Genomic DNA, 13,610 nt, shown 5'->3' on the forward strand with positions numbered 1-13,610 from the left:
CATTGAAGAGACTGTCTTTTCTCCACTGCATATTCTGCCTATTTTGTCATCAATTCACCATAAGTGCATGGGTTTATTTCTGGGCTTTCCACCCTATTCCATTGATTTATATGTCTGTTTTTGTGCCAGTACCATACGGTTTTTTTTTTTTTTTTTTTGTCTTTTTGCCTTTTCTAGGGCTGCTCCCATGGCATATGGAGGTTCCCAGGCTAGGAGTCCAATAGGAGCTGAAGCCGCTGGCTTACGCCACAGCCACAGCAACTCGGGATCCAAGCCGCGTCTGCAACCTACACCACAACTCACGGCAATGCCGGATCCTTAACCCACTGAGCAAGGCCGGGGAATCAAACGCACAACCTCATGGCTTGTAGTCAGATTCGTTAACCACTGTGCCACGACGGGAACTCCGAGATATATGTTCTTGCGATATGCTTTTAGAAAAATCTCTTTATTGTCATTTATCTCTGAGGGAAAAGAGATAAATAAACTTGTAAGATCTGCCACTCTAAACCATAATGGTAAAACTTCAATGAGAGAAAGATGCAATAATTTTAAAATCAGCATAGTTGACTTACAATACCATGTTCATTTTTGGTATATAGCATAGTGACTATTTCTTGCAAATTATATTCCACTATAGGTTATTACAAGATAATGGGTATGATTTCTTGTGCTATACAGTAAAAATCTCTGTTGCTTATCTATTTTACACATAGTAGTATGTATCTGTAAATCTCATATCCCTAATTTGTCCCTCTTCACATCCCCTCTCCCCTTTGGTAACCACAAATTTGTTTTCTATGTCCTTGAGTCTGTTTCTGTTTTATCTACACATTTGTGTTGTTTTTTTAGACTCCAACATGATATAAGAATTTGTCTCCCTCTGACTCATTTCACTAAACATTCTCTAGGTCTCTTCATGTTAGCGAAAATGGAGTATCTCACTTTTTTTTTTTTTTTTTTTTTTTAAGGGCTGCACCAGCCGCAAATGGAGGTTTCCAGGCTAAGGATCGAATCGGAGCCAGTCACAGCCACAGCCACAGCCACAGCCACAGCAACATCAGATCCGAGCCACACCTACAACCTACACCACAGCTCACGACAGCGCCAGATCCTTAACCTACTGAGTGAGGCCAGGGATCGAACCTGCAACCTCATGGTTCCTAGTCAGATTTGCTTCTGCTGCATCACAGGAACTTCCACAGTCACTTCTTAATCCAATCTGTTGATGGACTTTTGGGTTGCTTCCATTTCTTAGCTATTGTAAATAGTGCTGCTAGGAACACTGGGGTACATCATGTTATCCTTCCAAATTAGTATTTTTCAGTTTTTTCCAGCTATATATACCAGGAGTGGAGTGGAAGTGCTGGATCATATGGTAGGTTTTTTTTTTTGTTTGTTTTTTGTTTTTTGTTTTCTTTTTAGGGCCATACCCTAGGCACATGGAAGTTCCCAGGCTAGAAGTCAAATTGGAGCTATAGCTGTTGGCCTACAACACAGCCACACCACACCAGATCTGAGCCGTGGCTGCAACTTACACCACAGCTCACAGCAATACTGGATCCCTGACCCAGTGAGCAAGGCCAGGGATTGATCCCGTACCCTCATGGATACTAGTCGGATTTGTTTCCACTAAGCTGAGGCAGGAACTCCCCTCACTGTGATTTTGACTTGCATTTTTCTATTAGCAATGATGAACAGCTTTTCATGGGCTTGTTAGCTGTGTCTTCCTTAGAAAAATGTCTGTTCAAGACTTTTTTTTCTGGTCAAGCACACAGCCAGAGATCAAAAGCCACGCTACAGCTGTAACCAGAGCCACAGCAGTAACAACACTGAGTCCTTAACCCACTGAGCCATGAGGGAACCCCTTTCTGCCCATTTTTTGTTTGTTTGTTTTGTCTTTTTAGGGCTGCATCTGAGGCCTGTGGAGGTTCCCAGTCTAGGGGCCGAATCAGAATTGTAGCTGCCAGCCACTGCAACACAGGATCCGAGCTGAGTCTTCAACCTACACCACAGCTCACAGCAACGCCAGATCCTTAACCCACTGAGTCCAGGGATTGAACCTGCGTCCTCATGGATACTAGTCAGATTCGTTAACCACTGAGCCACACAGGAACTCCTTGTTTTTTTTTTTAAATATTCAGTTGTATGAGCTGTTCATATATATTGGGACATTAAGAACCCTTGTCAGGTGCATCATCTGCAAATATTTTCTCCCATCCCACAGGCTGTCTTTTCACTTTCTTAATGGTTTCTTTTGCTGTGCAAAATGTTTTAGGTTTAACTAGGTCTCATTTATTTTAGCTTTTATTTATTTATTTATTTTGCCTTGGGAGTCTGATCCAAGTCTGAGTTTGCTATGATTTATGTCAAAGAGTATTTTGTCTATGTTCTTTTTGGGAAGTTTTATGGTTTCATGACTTACATTTAGGCCTTGAGTTTTTTGTTTTTAATTTTTCTGGTGTGAGCGAATGTTCTTTTTTTTTTGTCTTTTTGCCTTTTCTAGGGCCACTCTGTGGCATATGGAGGTTCCCAGGCTAGGGGTCTAATTGGGGCTGGAACCGCCGGCCTACGCCAGAGCCACAGCTGCAACCTATACCACAGCTCACGGCAACGCCTGGATCCTTAACCCACTGAGCAAGGGCAGGGATCGAACCTGCAACCTCATGGTTCCTAGTCAGATTCGTTAACCACTGCACCTCAACGGGAACTCCCGGAATGTTCTAATCTCATTGTTTTATGTGTGGCTGTCCAGCTTTCCCACCACCACTTGTTGAAGAGACCAATATTTACTAGCTGTATTTTTACTAACATATACAAAAAAAATTAAAACAGCCAGTACAGGAAAATATTACTTGTTCAACTTCCTTGAATTATCTCATGAACTATCCAATCATAGAAATCCCACACCTACAGAAGTAGTTATTCACCTATACTTCCACACATACACTTCCGTTTTTTCAATCTGATCCATCCTCATGGAGCAATTTTCCCGGAATTATCACTAGTTATCTTCATAAGGAAAATAGTGTTTTACTAATACTTGACCCTTACTTATCAAAATCAGGTTTTGGAAGTGGAACAAAAAATTAACAAGTAAGTTCTTGAGGGCCAAGTTAAGTTTCAGAAGTACTGGACAGTATAAGAAAGTAGAAGAACCTTGACAAAACCAGTGCCAAGGGATTAGCATAAATAAAGGTTTTATTGGTCATTAGGGTGAGTGACATACTAACATACCCCCAATTCACTGTTCCACACACACAAGGCCCTGAGGTGGCAGGAGAAGAACTAAGCCCACTGACAGCAGGCAAAGGGTGGGAGAGAGAAAGAACCTAAAGGCCTCTGAGGGTTCACAAGGCTACCGGGGCCGGAACCAACGTCCTAGGAACAAATCCAGGATGGAAAAGGCATCATCCAGGGATGGAGGTGTTGCTGATTCTGGACCTAAGGAAAAAAGTGACACACATAGGCTAAGTGAAAGAGACTGGGCAGCCGCATAAGATAGGAATAATATTAAAGCATAGGACAGTAAGGGTTTCCCTTTCCCAAAGAATTAAGAGATGGACCCCTTTGATTCATACTCTTCACTTACCATCTCTAGGACTGTCACCTGCCTCTTGATGGGTTACTGTGGTCTCTTTCCGGCCCTCACTGTCCACCACAGTCCGGCGCTCCTCTACTGTCTACAAGGACATGTCCCGTACATCACTAAAACTGAGTTCACTGGTTTCTTTACATAGATCCCCATTTCCAGAATATTCTTGACCACAGTTCCCTTTACTCCTCTCTCCCAACTCACCCCATCTGGCTTAGTGATCTTGGTCACAGAGATGCTCTTGAAATAGGATTTGGGCTGGGGTTGCAGAACTGGGCCAAGGCCCTCCTGGGAAACCTGGGAATCAAGATCTAGAAGGACAAGAGAGGAAACAGGAAAAAATAAAAAGAGTCCAAGGGAAAGAGGACAAGTGTGGCAGGAAGAAATTTCAGGGAGGGGGAACAAAGGGCTGGTAAATGTCCTCTCCCTCCAGACTCACCATTATCCTCTCTGGCTCTAGAACTGGGGGTCACAGGCCACATATCATCAAACTAGAAGAAGCCAAAGTAGGTCAAATGGCACCATAAATCTGAAACTTGCGGGGCGGGGGTGGGTAACAGAACCCAAAGTTTTGCCAAGTTCCAAAACTATTGTGCTCAGGAGAAATAATCCCAATCAGAATAGTTTAATTTACTCGCCCCTCCCTCCTTCCTAGCTGTTCTATGTAACTCTTTACCAAAAACCATCCCTGTACTGATACTTTAGCCTACCTCTATAATTCTGCCTTGTCCAAGAATCATTTCAACCAATATATATATTTTTAAACAAAAAGAACTTCCATTCCCCTCACCCCCCCCAAGAAAATCCTACAAAAAGCTTAATATAGAAAACAGATAAATACTCTTATGTGGAGAGTCTAGGATTCCAACCCAAATCTGTCAGATTCCAGTAAGGATTCCAGTCTTTGCAGTTTTGTTCCACAGGCTCTCACTGCAGGCCCAGATGTACTCACCCTATGAAAAGGTCTCTGGGAATCCCAGTCTGGTACTGGTTTGGGGGATTCAGTTTTTGCATCACTCTCCAGGCCCCCACCAAAGATCCTGGGCTGGTGACTATCTGGATACTTAAGCATTGAGTCCCGAAGTGTCTGTCCTTCCTGCCGTCTCTCACCAGGTGTCTCTATCTCAGGACCTGGAAGTTCTGCAGAAAGGTGGCAGGTGGATGCTGGAGGTGGGAGGGAAAGATCTTGGGCTCTTTTAAATCTTGAAATCATCCATTTTCTCTCTTCCCACCCCCCAACTACTCTCTGTAGGCTCCTTTTTTTCACCCACCGACCCATCAGAAACCACAGGTTCTCCCCCAGGGACATCCACACACCAGGAGGACGGGAAGGCAAGGTCCAGGCCCCCATCTCGCTGAAGATACTATTGAAATCCCGTACTAAGTCATCGAAGCCAAAATTATCGTGGAAACGCATTCCTCCTCCTGGGCTGAAGCTGAAGCCAAAGCCAAATTCCTCGGGAGGCTGGGGACCTTCAAACCTCGAGCTCCCCTGGCTCCATCTGGCTTCTTCCTCTTCATCATCTTCATCTTCGTCGCGAGTCATCCCTCCAAAAAAGGGATCTCTGTGGCTGGGGATGGATGCAGATTGGCCACCAAGATTTCGGCACTACTTAATCTATAAAACCAGCTAATGGTGGACAAGAGTAGGAAACTGGAAAGCTGAAGCGAGCGTTAGAGAACTGGCCATCGTGTCTGTTTTGTTTTTATCAAAGCCAGTCCTCGCCTCGCGGCTCCCCCAAACATTTCCCCTCAGCTTTTCTTCAGCGTTCCCCAACCCCTCCCCTCTCTCCCAAGGTCCCGCTCGCTCACTGACCCCTTCCCCAGAGCTGCATTGTCTTCCCCACACTTGGGCCCCTGCTGCATCACCCCAGAACGGAGAAACGTTTAAGCGCCTGTTTCTCCTCTTAACGACTGCCTTGGTTACTGCCGCGGGGTGTGTGCTCAATGTTGTGACTTCTGCCCTCTCCGCAGGAGTTGCATGAGTGGGGAAAAGGATGTTTTTCCAAAAACAGTGTGTCAGGGGTCAAGCTTCCCTCAGCGGATCCCCCTCCCTTATCTGACCCGGACCCATTCTCACCTCCGAGGTCTAGAAAAGCCGAAAAATCCCCGAAAGAGATCAAAGAGGCTCATTCCCGTCGTGGGACTCGAACCTTCGAACCCCAAAGCCGGGGGGAAAAACCAAAGCTACGCTGTCGGAAATTGAGCGAAGCGTCAGACCACGCTGCCTGAAAGCAAGCCTGCGATCGGTCGGACACTGTCGTAAAACGACCGTAAGCGGGGCGTGGTTGAGGGCGGGGCAGGCCTATCGAATTCGAAAGGTTTTTTCTTTTACCCCACCTGTTCCCTGTGAAGGGAGTGGGTGTACTTAATTTTCGTTTTCCAACAGTCACCTGACTCCTAAGCCAATTCCTTCTGCCGACCAATGCGGTCGGTCCGACAGGGTGTCTCAAGGGTTTCACGCCGCCGGATAGCACCGGAGGCAGCCGCCAGAGGGCAGCCCATCCGCACAAATGAACTGGACCAAGGCCCTCCCTCACCGCCGGCTCACTACACCCATGGACTCCTCCTGGACCCGCCTCGGTTTTGTTTCCTGACTGAGCCAATTAAGTCTGATACCAGAGGGATGGACAAAACGTTGCATCAAGCTCCTTCTAATGTAGTGACTTCCCCAGAGTTGAGTAAAAGAAAAAGACTCAGGGAACGCAAGGACTTCTCTCTCCAGCTGTTAAGAATTCCTCTAATTCTTCCAGGCAAGCTCTGCAACCAGCAGGTTAAAGACTTCATAAGAGAGCAAGGGAACTCTTGGGAGGGAAAAATTGGGGGCTTTTAGTATCTTTTTCCTATCATTTGACTTTCAAAGCCTCTGCCTCCCTGTACCCCACCCCCATCCTAACCCTGGCCTGACTCTAGACTTCTTTTCAGGGGCTGGGTATTAGTTATGTGAAATGAAAGCACTCAAGCGTCAAGAACTACTGCTTCAGATTTGCTAGCCAACAACAGTGCATGTTGCCCTCATTTCTTTCCAGTTCATTTGCCTGGACCCATCTTAATTAAACTGATTCTGCAAAGCCATTTCTTTCAGTTTTCATTTAATCCTCTTCCGTTCCACCCAGTATCTGCTATCCATCCCACTCCCTTCACCGCCTAAAATCTGCTGTAGATCTGGAGAAAATGAAGATTTGCAGTGATTCTTTCCAGGCCACGCCGTGAAATTCTTAGGGGAGAACGGAAGGGAACCCCCTCAGGGGCAAGATACTAGCACATTAAGGTCGGAGTTCTTAAAGGGCGAAGATTTCATTTTATTCCACTGCCTTCGGGGCCTGCTAGAGAAGGCCCAGTTGGTACAGTAATACTTATTCACCAAGCTGGTCATCGACGAGACTGAGGATATCCTAGACGGAGCAAGAATGGGCAGAGGCTGAAGGTAGAGGTTTTCTTTTTATATATACAAGACACATTAATCCATTAAATTTGAAGACACAGTACAAAAAAAAAAAAAAAAAAAACACTTCAACTAATTCATCTGACAATGCTGTTCATGTTCATGACACCATTTTTTGTTGTTGTTGTTTTGTTTCCTAATAATAAAGGAGGAGACTTAGGGCTGTTGGGCTGATATATATTTGGGGGTCCCCCCTCCCCACCTCACCCACACCACCAGGGTGAACAGGAGGAGGAGAAGGAAGGGCAGGGCCCACAGCAAAGTTTCATAATCTTGAATGCAAGAGGGGAGGAGGAGAGGAAAGGAAAAAAAAAAAAAAGAAGAAAATACAAATCCTATAATACATACAACAGAGTGGGGATGGTATGGGAATGGGACAGACATGAAGCTGAGGCATGGGGTGGGCCGCTGGGTGTGGGGGGCAGCGGAACCCCCCCACATTCCTTTCTCTCTTTGATGCTGTTTCCATAGTTGCCAGGCTGAGAAGCCCTCTCAGAAGATGGGACCGGGAGAAGAGGGTCAGGGCCTCAGTTGGCCCCCCAGCTGTAGCTGTTGTAGGCAGACTTGTTGGTCTGGGGCTTCTGCGGGATGGAGCTGGTCTGGCTACGTTGCCCGCTGCCCGTCTGCAGGGGAATGGGAGGATGAATGGGGAGGAAAAGTCTAGTTAGTGGGACAAATTTGTGACATCTTCAGGTGGAGATTTGGAAATTGTTTTACTCTCCCATTCCCCTTGCTTAGAGCTACTCTGAAGCTTATCCTTTTGCAACCATAGGAAATTTGATTTATACAGCAGCTAGAGCACCTCTGGCAAATAAAAAAGCACTTTCAAACTTCAAATAAGGGAAAGATGAAAAGAGGGCAGGATACTTTTAGAGACAAGATAGTGAATCCGTTCTACTCATTTTCAATTCCACCTTCTCCCCACGCCCCCAAATCCATCCTCCCCTGCTCCAAAGAAAGGCTACTCTCTAGAGAGAATTATGGCCTCTTGGAGATGAGTGATCACAAGGCAATTTCGCTTTCATTGATCTTTTCAATTTGGAGAGCTAGCTTTGGGAGCAAGGAAGCCCTTACTCCATCTCCACAGCCCCCATGACAAGAGGAGGAGAGGTCACTTGCATCACCCCATGGCTCCCCACCCCCACCCCCACATCACATCGAGAGCCCATTTCAGATAAGGCAAAAGTCACAGTCTGAGGCCCCAGGCTCCAGATGCTGCCCCAAGAATCCTTTCCATTCCAGTAACCAAGTGTTTCAAGAGTCAGGGAAGGGTAGAAAGAAATAGAAGGCACTGAGGAGGGGAGGACAAGAGAGGAACGGGAGGCCAGAGAGCTCAGCAAGGTGTTTGTGTTTGTGTGTCCCGATTTGTGACCATGAAATCTTTTCTCTTCAAGTTCCCTGAACTGTGGAGGTGAAATGGGGACTGAAAAGGAGTGGGTTCAAGCATATCATCATTCAGTTTCATTACCTGCTCCTCCTGCTGGCGCTGGCAACAGAGAATCATCTGCAAATATGGTAGCTGAGGCAGAACCAGGATATATGGAAAATAAAGGGACAAACTTTGACAATAGAACTCCACCATTAGAAGGGAAAGCTATAATGTCAGGGAAGGGGGAAGGCTGGGAGAGGTAAGAGGGGAGGTGTGAGCCAGGTAGATGGGAGGAGGACAACTGTGCTATGGGAGGAGGTGGAGGAGAAAGGCACCAACGGACTGGGCAAAAAAGGTTTCAATCTGGCCCCTTCTCTGACATCTCCTTTGCCGGCCACTCGTGTTATGTACGCTTGTGTCTTGTATGTGCTGTGTGCCCATGGCTGGCGCTGGGGAGGATTGGGTGAGGTGGTGGTGAGGAAGGGTAAGAAAAGGAAAGGGGAGGCAGTCTCAAGGGATAGGAAGGAAGAGGAAGGGAAAGGAGAGAGGGGGAAGGGCTATTACCTGGCCATCCTGCTGCAGGTGATGGTGAAGGATCTGGGAGTGCGGCTGCTGATGGGGGGTCAGAATGTGCATAAAGGGGGCAGGTGGGTAGGCAGCAGCTGTGGCCGGATTGATGGGCCCCCCACTTCCTAGGGCTGAAGGCAGGTTGAACGAGGCAGCAGGAGTACCGGAATGAAAACCTTGTTTCTCAAAGGACTGCTATCCAGGAGAATGGGTTGAGAGATAGTAAAAAGGATCAGCAAACAAATCCTAGGAACTTCTGATCCCAAGATCCCCCACCCTCTGAAAGCAGCATGGTGTCAGAGAAGGAACCAACACACAGGAAGTCAGATACTGAGCCTCAGCCCTCCCCTTTAATTGGCTGTATCATCCAGAGAAAACTACTCATCTCTCAGCCTCGGTTTTCTTGTACATAAATCAGGGATGCTACTGACCTCTCAGCTGTAAGGACCAAATGAGAGGACAGTGTGAAAGCACTCGGTAAAACCCAACATCATTCATGAACATGGAGAAATCTGTTGACTACCCCTAGCACAAATCAGGACACCCCGGAGTTGGGTAAAAATTAGAACTCCTTGGATATTTCAGAAGAAATGAATACACATGGAGGCATTTTGAGTGTTAATGGTCTCAGTCATGAAGCATTCCACCGTAACTCATAATACTTTATATCAAATTTTTAATTATTTATGGTGGTGGGGGAAAAAAGCAACACAATACGAACCTGTGGACAACTCAGATGCCTTACTTTAGTTACTGGGTTATATCTTTCCCACTCTGTTATAGATATACTTAGAAAGAATGGAAAAAACTTCGTTCCATTCATTCCAAATTTGTTTTCTTGGAAGTTTATGCAAAGGTTGAGAGCGGGAAGTAAAGGGCCAGGACAGTTGCACAGGACATCCCATGATGTATGACCATTTACCACGTTTCACCTTCCTGTAACATTTTTCTTGCTTTTTCCCAGAAGGCTAAATTTAAACTTCTCCAATAACTGAAGTTTAGAGCCCACTCATGTTCTAGCAGGAAGGGTTTCCTGACACCTCTCGTAGGGTTGTTCTTGCTCACTGTACTTCTATCATTCCAACTCCACCTCCTCTATGTCCATCTCTCTTTTTCCACTTCTACCCAGAGCCAGGCACCTACCTGGGTTTTGGAGTACACAGAACCCGAGATGTCTGGCACGCCTGTGTTACTGGAGGTGACTGATACACCTGGGGGAGGAGGAAACAGATAGGAGGATTAGCTCAACTAGCTGCCTGGCCCCATCCCTGGGAGGTGATGTGTGCAGCCTTTCTAGTTATAGCACTGCAAGGGAATTTTGGTCTGGTTTTCCAGCTTCCAGTCAGTCCTGAGGGATAAGAGCTCATGACACAAAGGCTCCCTAAGGGTTCTCTTGCCCTCCAGATGTGTGCTGAATATCTATGTGAGGGTGAGGTGTGCTGTTTTGTAAGGGGACTAGGGAATGTAGCCAAACCTCACTAGCATATGGTTTTCAAAACACTTCTCTGCCAAAGCCCAAGAGAAATATATTAAACTTCTAACATCCACTGCAAATCAATCAACCCAAACGCCACTCAGTCCTGCAGTCCTGCTTCTCAATGGGCTCAAAATCCATACTCCATAAAGTAAGCATAAGTTAAGTAGCAGAGGAGCAGTCCGATTCAACCCCCAGCGTACGTTCATTCTCAGTTTACTCAGTCTGGCTTCCCTGGAGTCCTGGCATTTCTAAGTTACAGATTTATGCTTTAAAGAGCTGACACAAAGGTGAATTTCCATTTTCACAATTTAAGACTAAGCATGGGCAGGAGAGAAGGGTAAGGAAGGTAGACGGGGTAGGCTATCTCCTACAGCCTAGGTGGAACACAAAATCCAACTGTCATTCTAGTTTACAACTTCAGCCTTTCCATGAGATAAAAGCTAGAGTCTATACTCCAGCAACTATTCTGTTCCTTGTTGGAAAACTCCCTCCCATCACTGCAATTTTAAGGAAACCAAAATAGTACGATTCCTCATTCTAATCTGTACTCCTTAAGCTGAAATACACATGCTTTATTTACCTCCTGGGACATAGGGCAGTAAATCAAGGACAGGAAAAAGCCATTACGTAAAGCATCTTACTAGAGAAATTGTATTCAAGTATTTGAGGCAAATAATTTAACTAGGAATTTAAAACATGCATTTAAAAGATCTGTTCTCATGAAGCGAGAAAGAACTCAGAAAATATGTCTTTGGATCGTTCTGTTTTTAGGAGCACTTTGATGAGAGTTTTTTTTAAAGCACTGAACTAACCAAATCACAAATGAGGAATCCTCTAGTCACCCACAATTCAACAGCAATCTCCTTGGAGTATGACTCCAGAACCCAAGTCCTCCCAATGCCTAGACAAAGGCAGCTTTCAAAACTAAGCCCACCTTGGAAAGCCAGTTTAGAATCTTCTCAATAGAAGGGGTTATCTTACCCTCGAAAACCCTCCCACATCACAAGTCCAGATATAGCTCCAGGGATGACCAAATACCAAATAGGGTAAGAACAGACCTACAGAAACCAAGCATGAGAAAATACTTCTCCATCTCCAAAGTATCAACTCTACACTCCAAAGGCACTAAAGTAGAAAGGGACAACACACAAGAACTAATGGGGTAGGTTTTTATCGCCCTCCCTTTTCAACCCCCAGGTGCCCATCTGGCAAACCACTGGTAACAGGCATCACTTTAAAACAGGAGTTCATTTATGGAAAAGGATAAGCTAATGAGGAGGTTTGTGGGGAAGGGTTGAGTAAGGTGTTAATAGACATAATAGAACATTTTTGAGGGAAACCAGAAGAGACAGTGATCTTTATTTTTACTGCAAAGGCTCACAGAGCTTGCTGACACCCTTCGGTCGTCCCGTACAGAACGGGAGAAATGGCTGATTCTCAAGCTGGGTAGTAGGGAGGAATTTGGTTCCATTCTGGTCTCACTCCGTCCAGAGGCTGGGCTAGCTAAAAACCAGCTTCTAGTCTAGAGGCCTTAATTGGGCTATTGGTTGAAACAACTGGAAATGCAGGAGAAAAGAGAATGTTCCGTGTAGTATCCTTAATGGCCTCCGTGTTAAGTATGTGACACCCTAGAAGATAATGGGCATTGGTTTCCCTACCTGCTACTCACCAGTAATTAGAAAGCTGCTCAGACTACAGAGTTTTCTTGCTTTCGTTCCAAGAGTCACCATTCCCTGGTTATCCCTCACAAGCAGGGATGATCATACTAAGACAGTGTGGACAGCAGGGAGGAGAAACAAGAACCAATCTCTCCCAGAATGGCACACCCTGGGAAAGTTGGGCACATTCACAGGACAAAATTACTCCAGAGGGCTGGGAACAAATACAAAGAAAGTGAAATGTCTGGGATTCCAATTAATCAAAGATGGAGTTCTCAATGTTCAAGTTAACTCTTATGAACAAAAGCCTGAAGGTGTAGGGCAACTGGATTGAGAGGGAATGAGAATTTCCACAGTCAAGGAGATGTCTAACCAAACCTCTCCTACACATTCTTGGCTACACCCACAAGTGCAAAACGACTAATAATCCACAATCCCTGAAAAGCCATCGAGGGACTAAGAACAATGGTCCAGGCTAGAACAGTTTCCAGAGCCTGAGTCATCAACTAGCTGGTCACTAAAGATTTTATCAGATCTCAACCACCACTTGGCCTTTGGAAACCAGATGTGGAAATTAAGCCTTGGAAGATACTCCCCTAACAACAGCTCTGAACACCATCTCTTTCACAATGACGTGACACAACCTTTTTTGTCCTTTCCCCTCTGCTTATGTCAGAGACAAGGGGGAAGATCTAAGTGGAAAAGTAAAGAGCTATAATAAGCATGGAGAATCGGAGATTTTCTACAAAGAGCTTTCTTTACCAACCTATCAACAGGCTGGGAACTGAGGCCGCTTCCCATCCCCCACCTTAATAAAATCATCATATGAAAAGTTCAAAGTCCTTTGGCTATGCTGGGATTTGATTGAAAAAGCCACCCTCCACCCTTTAACCACAGCACAACATTGGCTCCTAGTGTCCAGAAAGACATGCACGGAAAGAACGCCAGAGTTAGCTAAAGAAATACCACAGTTTATTGAAGACTACAAATATTTTGTTACAAGTTGAAACTACATGCCTTCCAGAAATCAAAAGCAACAGCAGGTGTGTGCATTGATGCTTCGGAGGTGCTGCACCGCTTGGATTCAAAATGGGTAAGACAGGGTCAGACACATGGGGGAGAGGAAATGGGGGAAGGGCAAGTTCAAAAGCCCAGAAGGTATCCACCAACTCATTTCCCCAAGCCACGCAGGCCATGGCCACAGCTCGGCAGGCTCTCCTCAGTGGTCTGGTTTCTGAAACAAGACTTCAGTGCAAATTTATACACACACACAAAACACAGCCCCCAGCCTTGGGCCAAATTAGCTCTCTGCCGTCCAGAAATGCTTGTAAGGGGGTGGATATTTTCTTCCTAAAAGGAATCAAATACATAAAAATAAATGAATTTAGAGGTTGATGAGGGGTTGGGAACTAGGGGTTCTCAAAAGGGCTGTTATAGGAGATTTCTGAAATCTTAAGGGAGGTATGAGGCTCCAAAATCAGGTGCGTCATTCTCTTACA

The 13,610-nt window shown here is 45.6% G+C and overlaps 2 protein-coding genes across 52 annotated transcripts in view; both read right to left on the reverse strand.

Annotated features, from left to right (window-relative positions):
* Positions 1 to 3,183: 3,183 nt before the first annotated feature.
* HAX1 (HCLS1 associated protein X-1) lies at positions 3,184 to 5,816 on the reverse strand. Of its 2 annotated transcripts, none has more exons than XM_003481441.5 (7): positions 5,676 to 5,816; positions 4,913 to 5,166; positions 4,548 to 4,735; positions 4,035 to 4,086; positions 3,800 to 3,906; positions 3,593 to 3,683; positions 3,184 to 3,444 (listed from the first exon to the last, which is right to left on the reverse strand). In XM_003481441.5, exons 1-7 carry the CDS (start codon positions 5,726 to 5,728, stop codon positions 3,359 to 3,361), a joined length of 831 nt encoding a protein of 276 aa, XP_003481489.2. In that variant the 5' UTR covers positions 5,729 to 5,816; the 3' UTR covers positions 3,184 to 3,358. The 2 variants fall into 2 exon arrangements, with proteins under 2 accessions (XP_003481489.2, XP_020945452.2); XM_021089793.2 differs by having other exon boundaries at positions 4,548 to 4,759.
* A 1,201-nt stretch (positions 5,817 to 7,017) lies between these two features.
* Positions 7,018 to 13,610, reverse strand: part of UBAP2L (ubiquitin associated protein 2 like) — a 48,299-nt gene continuing 41,706 nt past the window's right edge. For 12 of the 50 annotated variants that reach the window (XM_085022900.1, XM_085022896.1, XM_005663391.4 and 9 more), the window contains 4 exons: positions 10,120 to 10,187; positions 8,974 to 9,171; positions 8,509 to 8,559; positions 7,018 to 7,663 (listed from right to left, as the gene is read on the reverse strand). In XM_085022900.1, coding sequence (XP_084879026.1) covers positions 7,568 to 7,663; positions 8,509 to 8,559; positions 8,974 to 9,171; positions 10,120 to 10,187 — 413 coding nt within the window. In that variant the 3' untranslated portion in view covers positions 7,018 to 7,567. Of the gene's footprint in view, positions 7,664 to 8,508; positions 8,560 to 8,973; positions 9,172 to 10,119; positions 13,462 to 13,610 lie in introns of all 50 variants that reach the window. The other 38 variants (XR_014844159.1, XR_014844152.1, XR_014844157.1 and 35 more) reach the window with 4 other exon arrangements.

This window comes from Sus scrofa, chromosome 4 (genome assembly GCF_054392235.1).
Source record: "Sus scrofa isolate SSC_HxYL_T2T_F1_AM1 chromosome 4, Sscrofa_HxYL_maternal_Yorkshire_Landrace_v2.0, whole genome shotgun sequence".
NCBI lineage: Eukaryota > Metazoa > Chordata > Mammalia > Artiodactyla > Suidae > Sus > Sus scrofa.

Excerpts from the sequence above, each read along its gene's own strand:
- HAX1 (XM_021089793.2), bottom strand. The coding sequence starts at position 5,728 with ATGAGCCTCTTTGATCTCTTTCGGGGATTTTTCGGCTTTTCTAGACCT. Across the intron at positions 5,167-5,675 it reads GGCTTTTCTAGACCTCGGAG|CCACAGAGATCCCTTTTTTG; the intron begins GTGAGAATGGGT and ends ATCCATCCCCAG. Across the intron at positions 3,445-3,592 it reads AGGTGACAGTCCTAGAGATG|GTCCAGAATCAGCAACACCT; the intron begins GTAAGTGAAGAG and ends TTTTTTCCTTAG.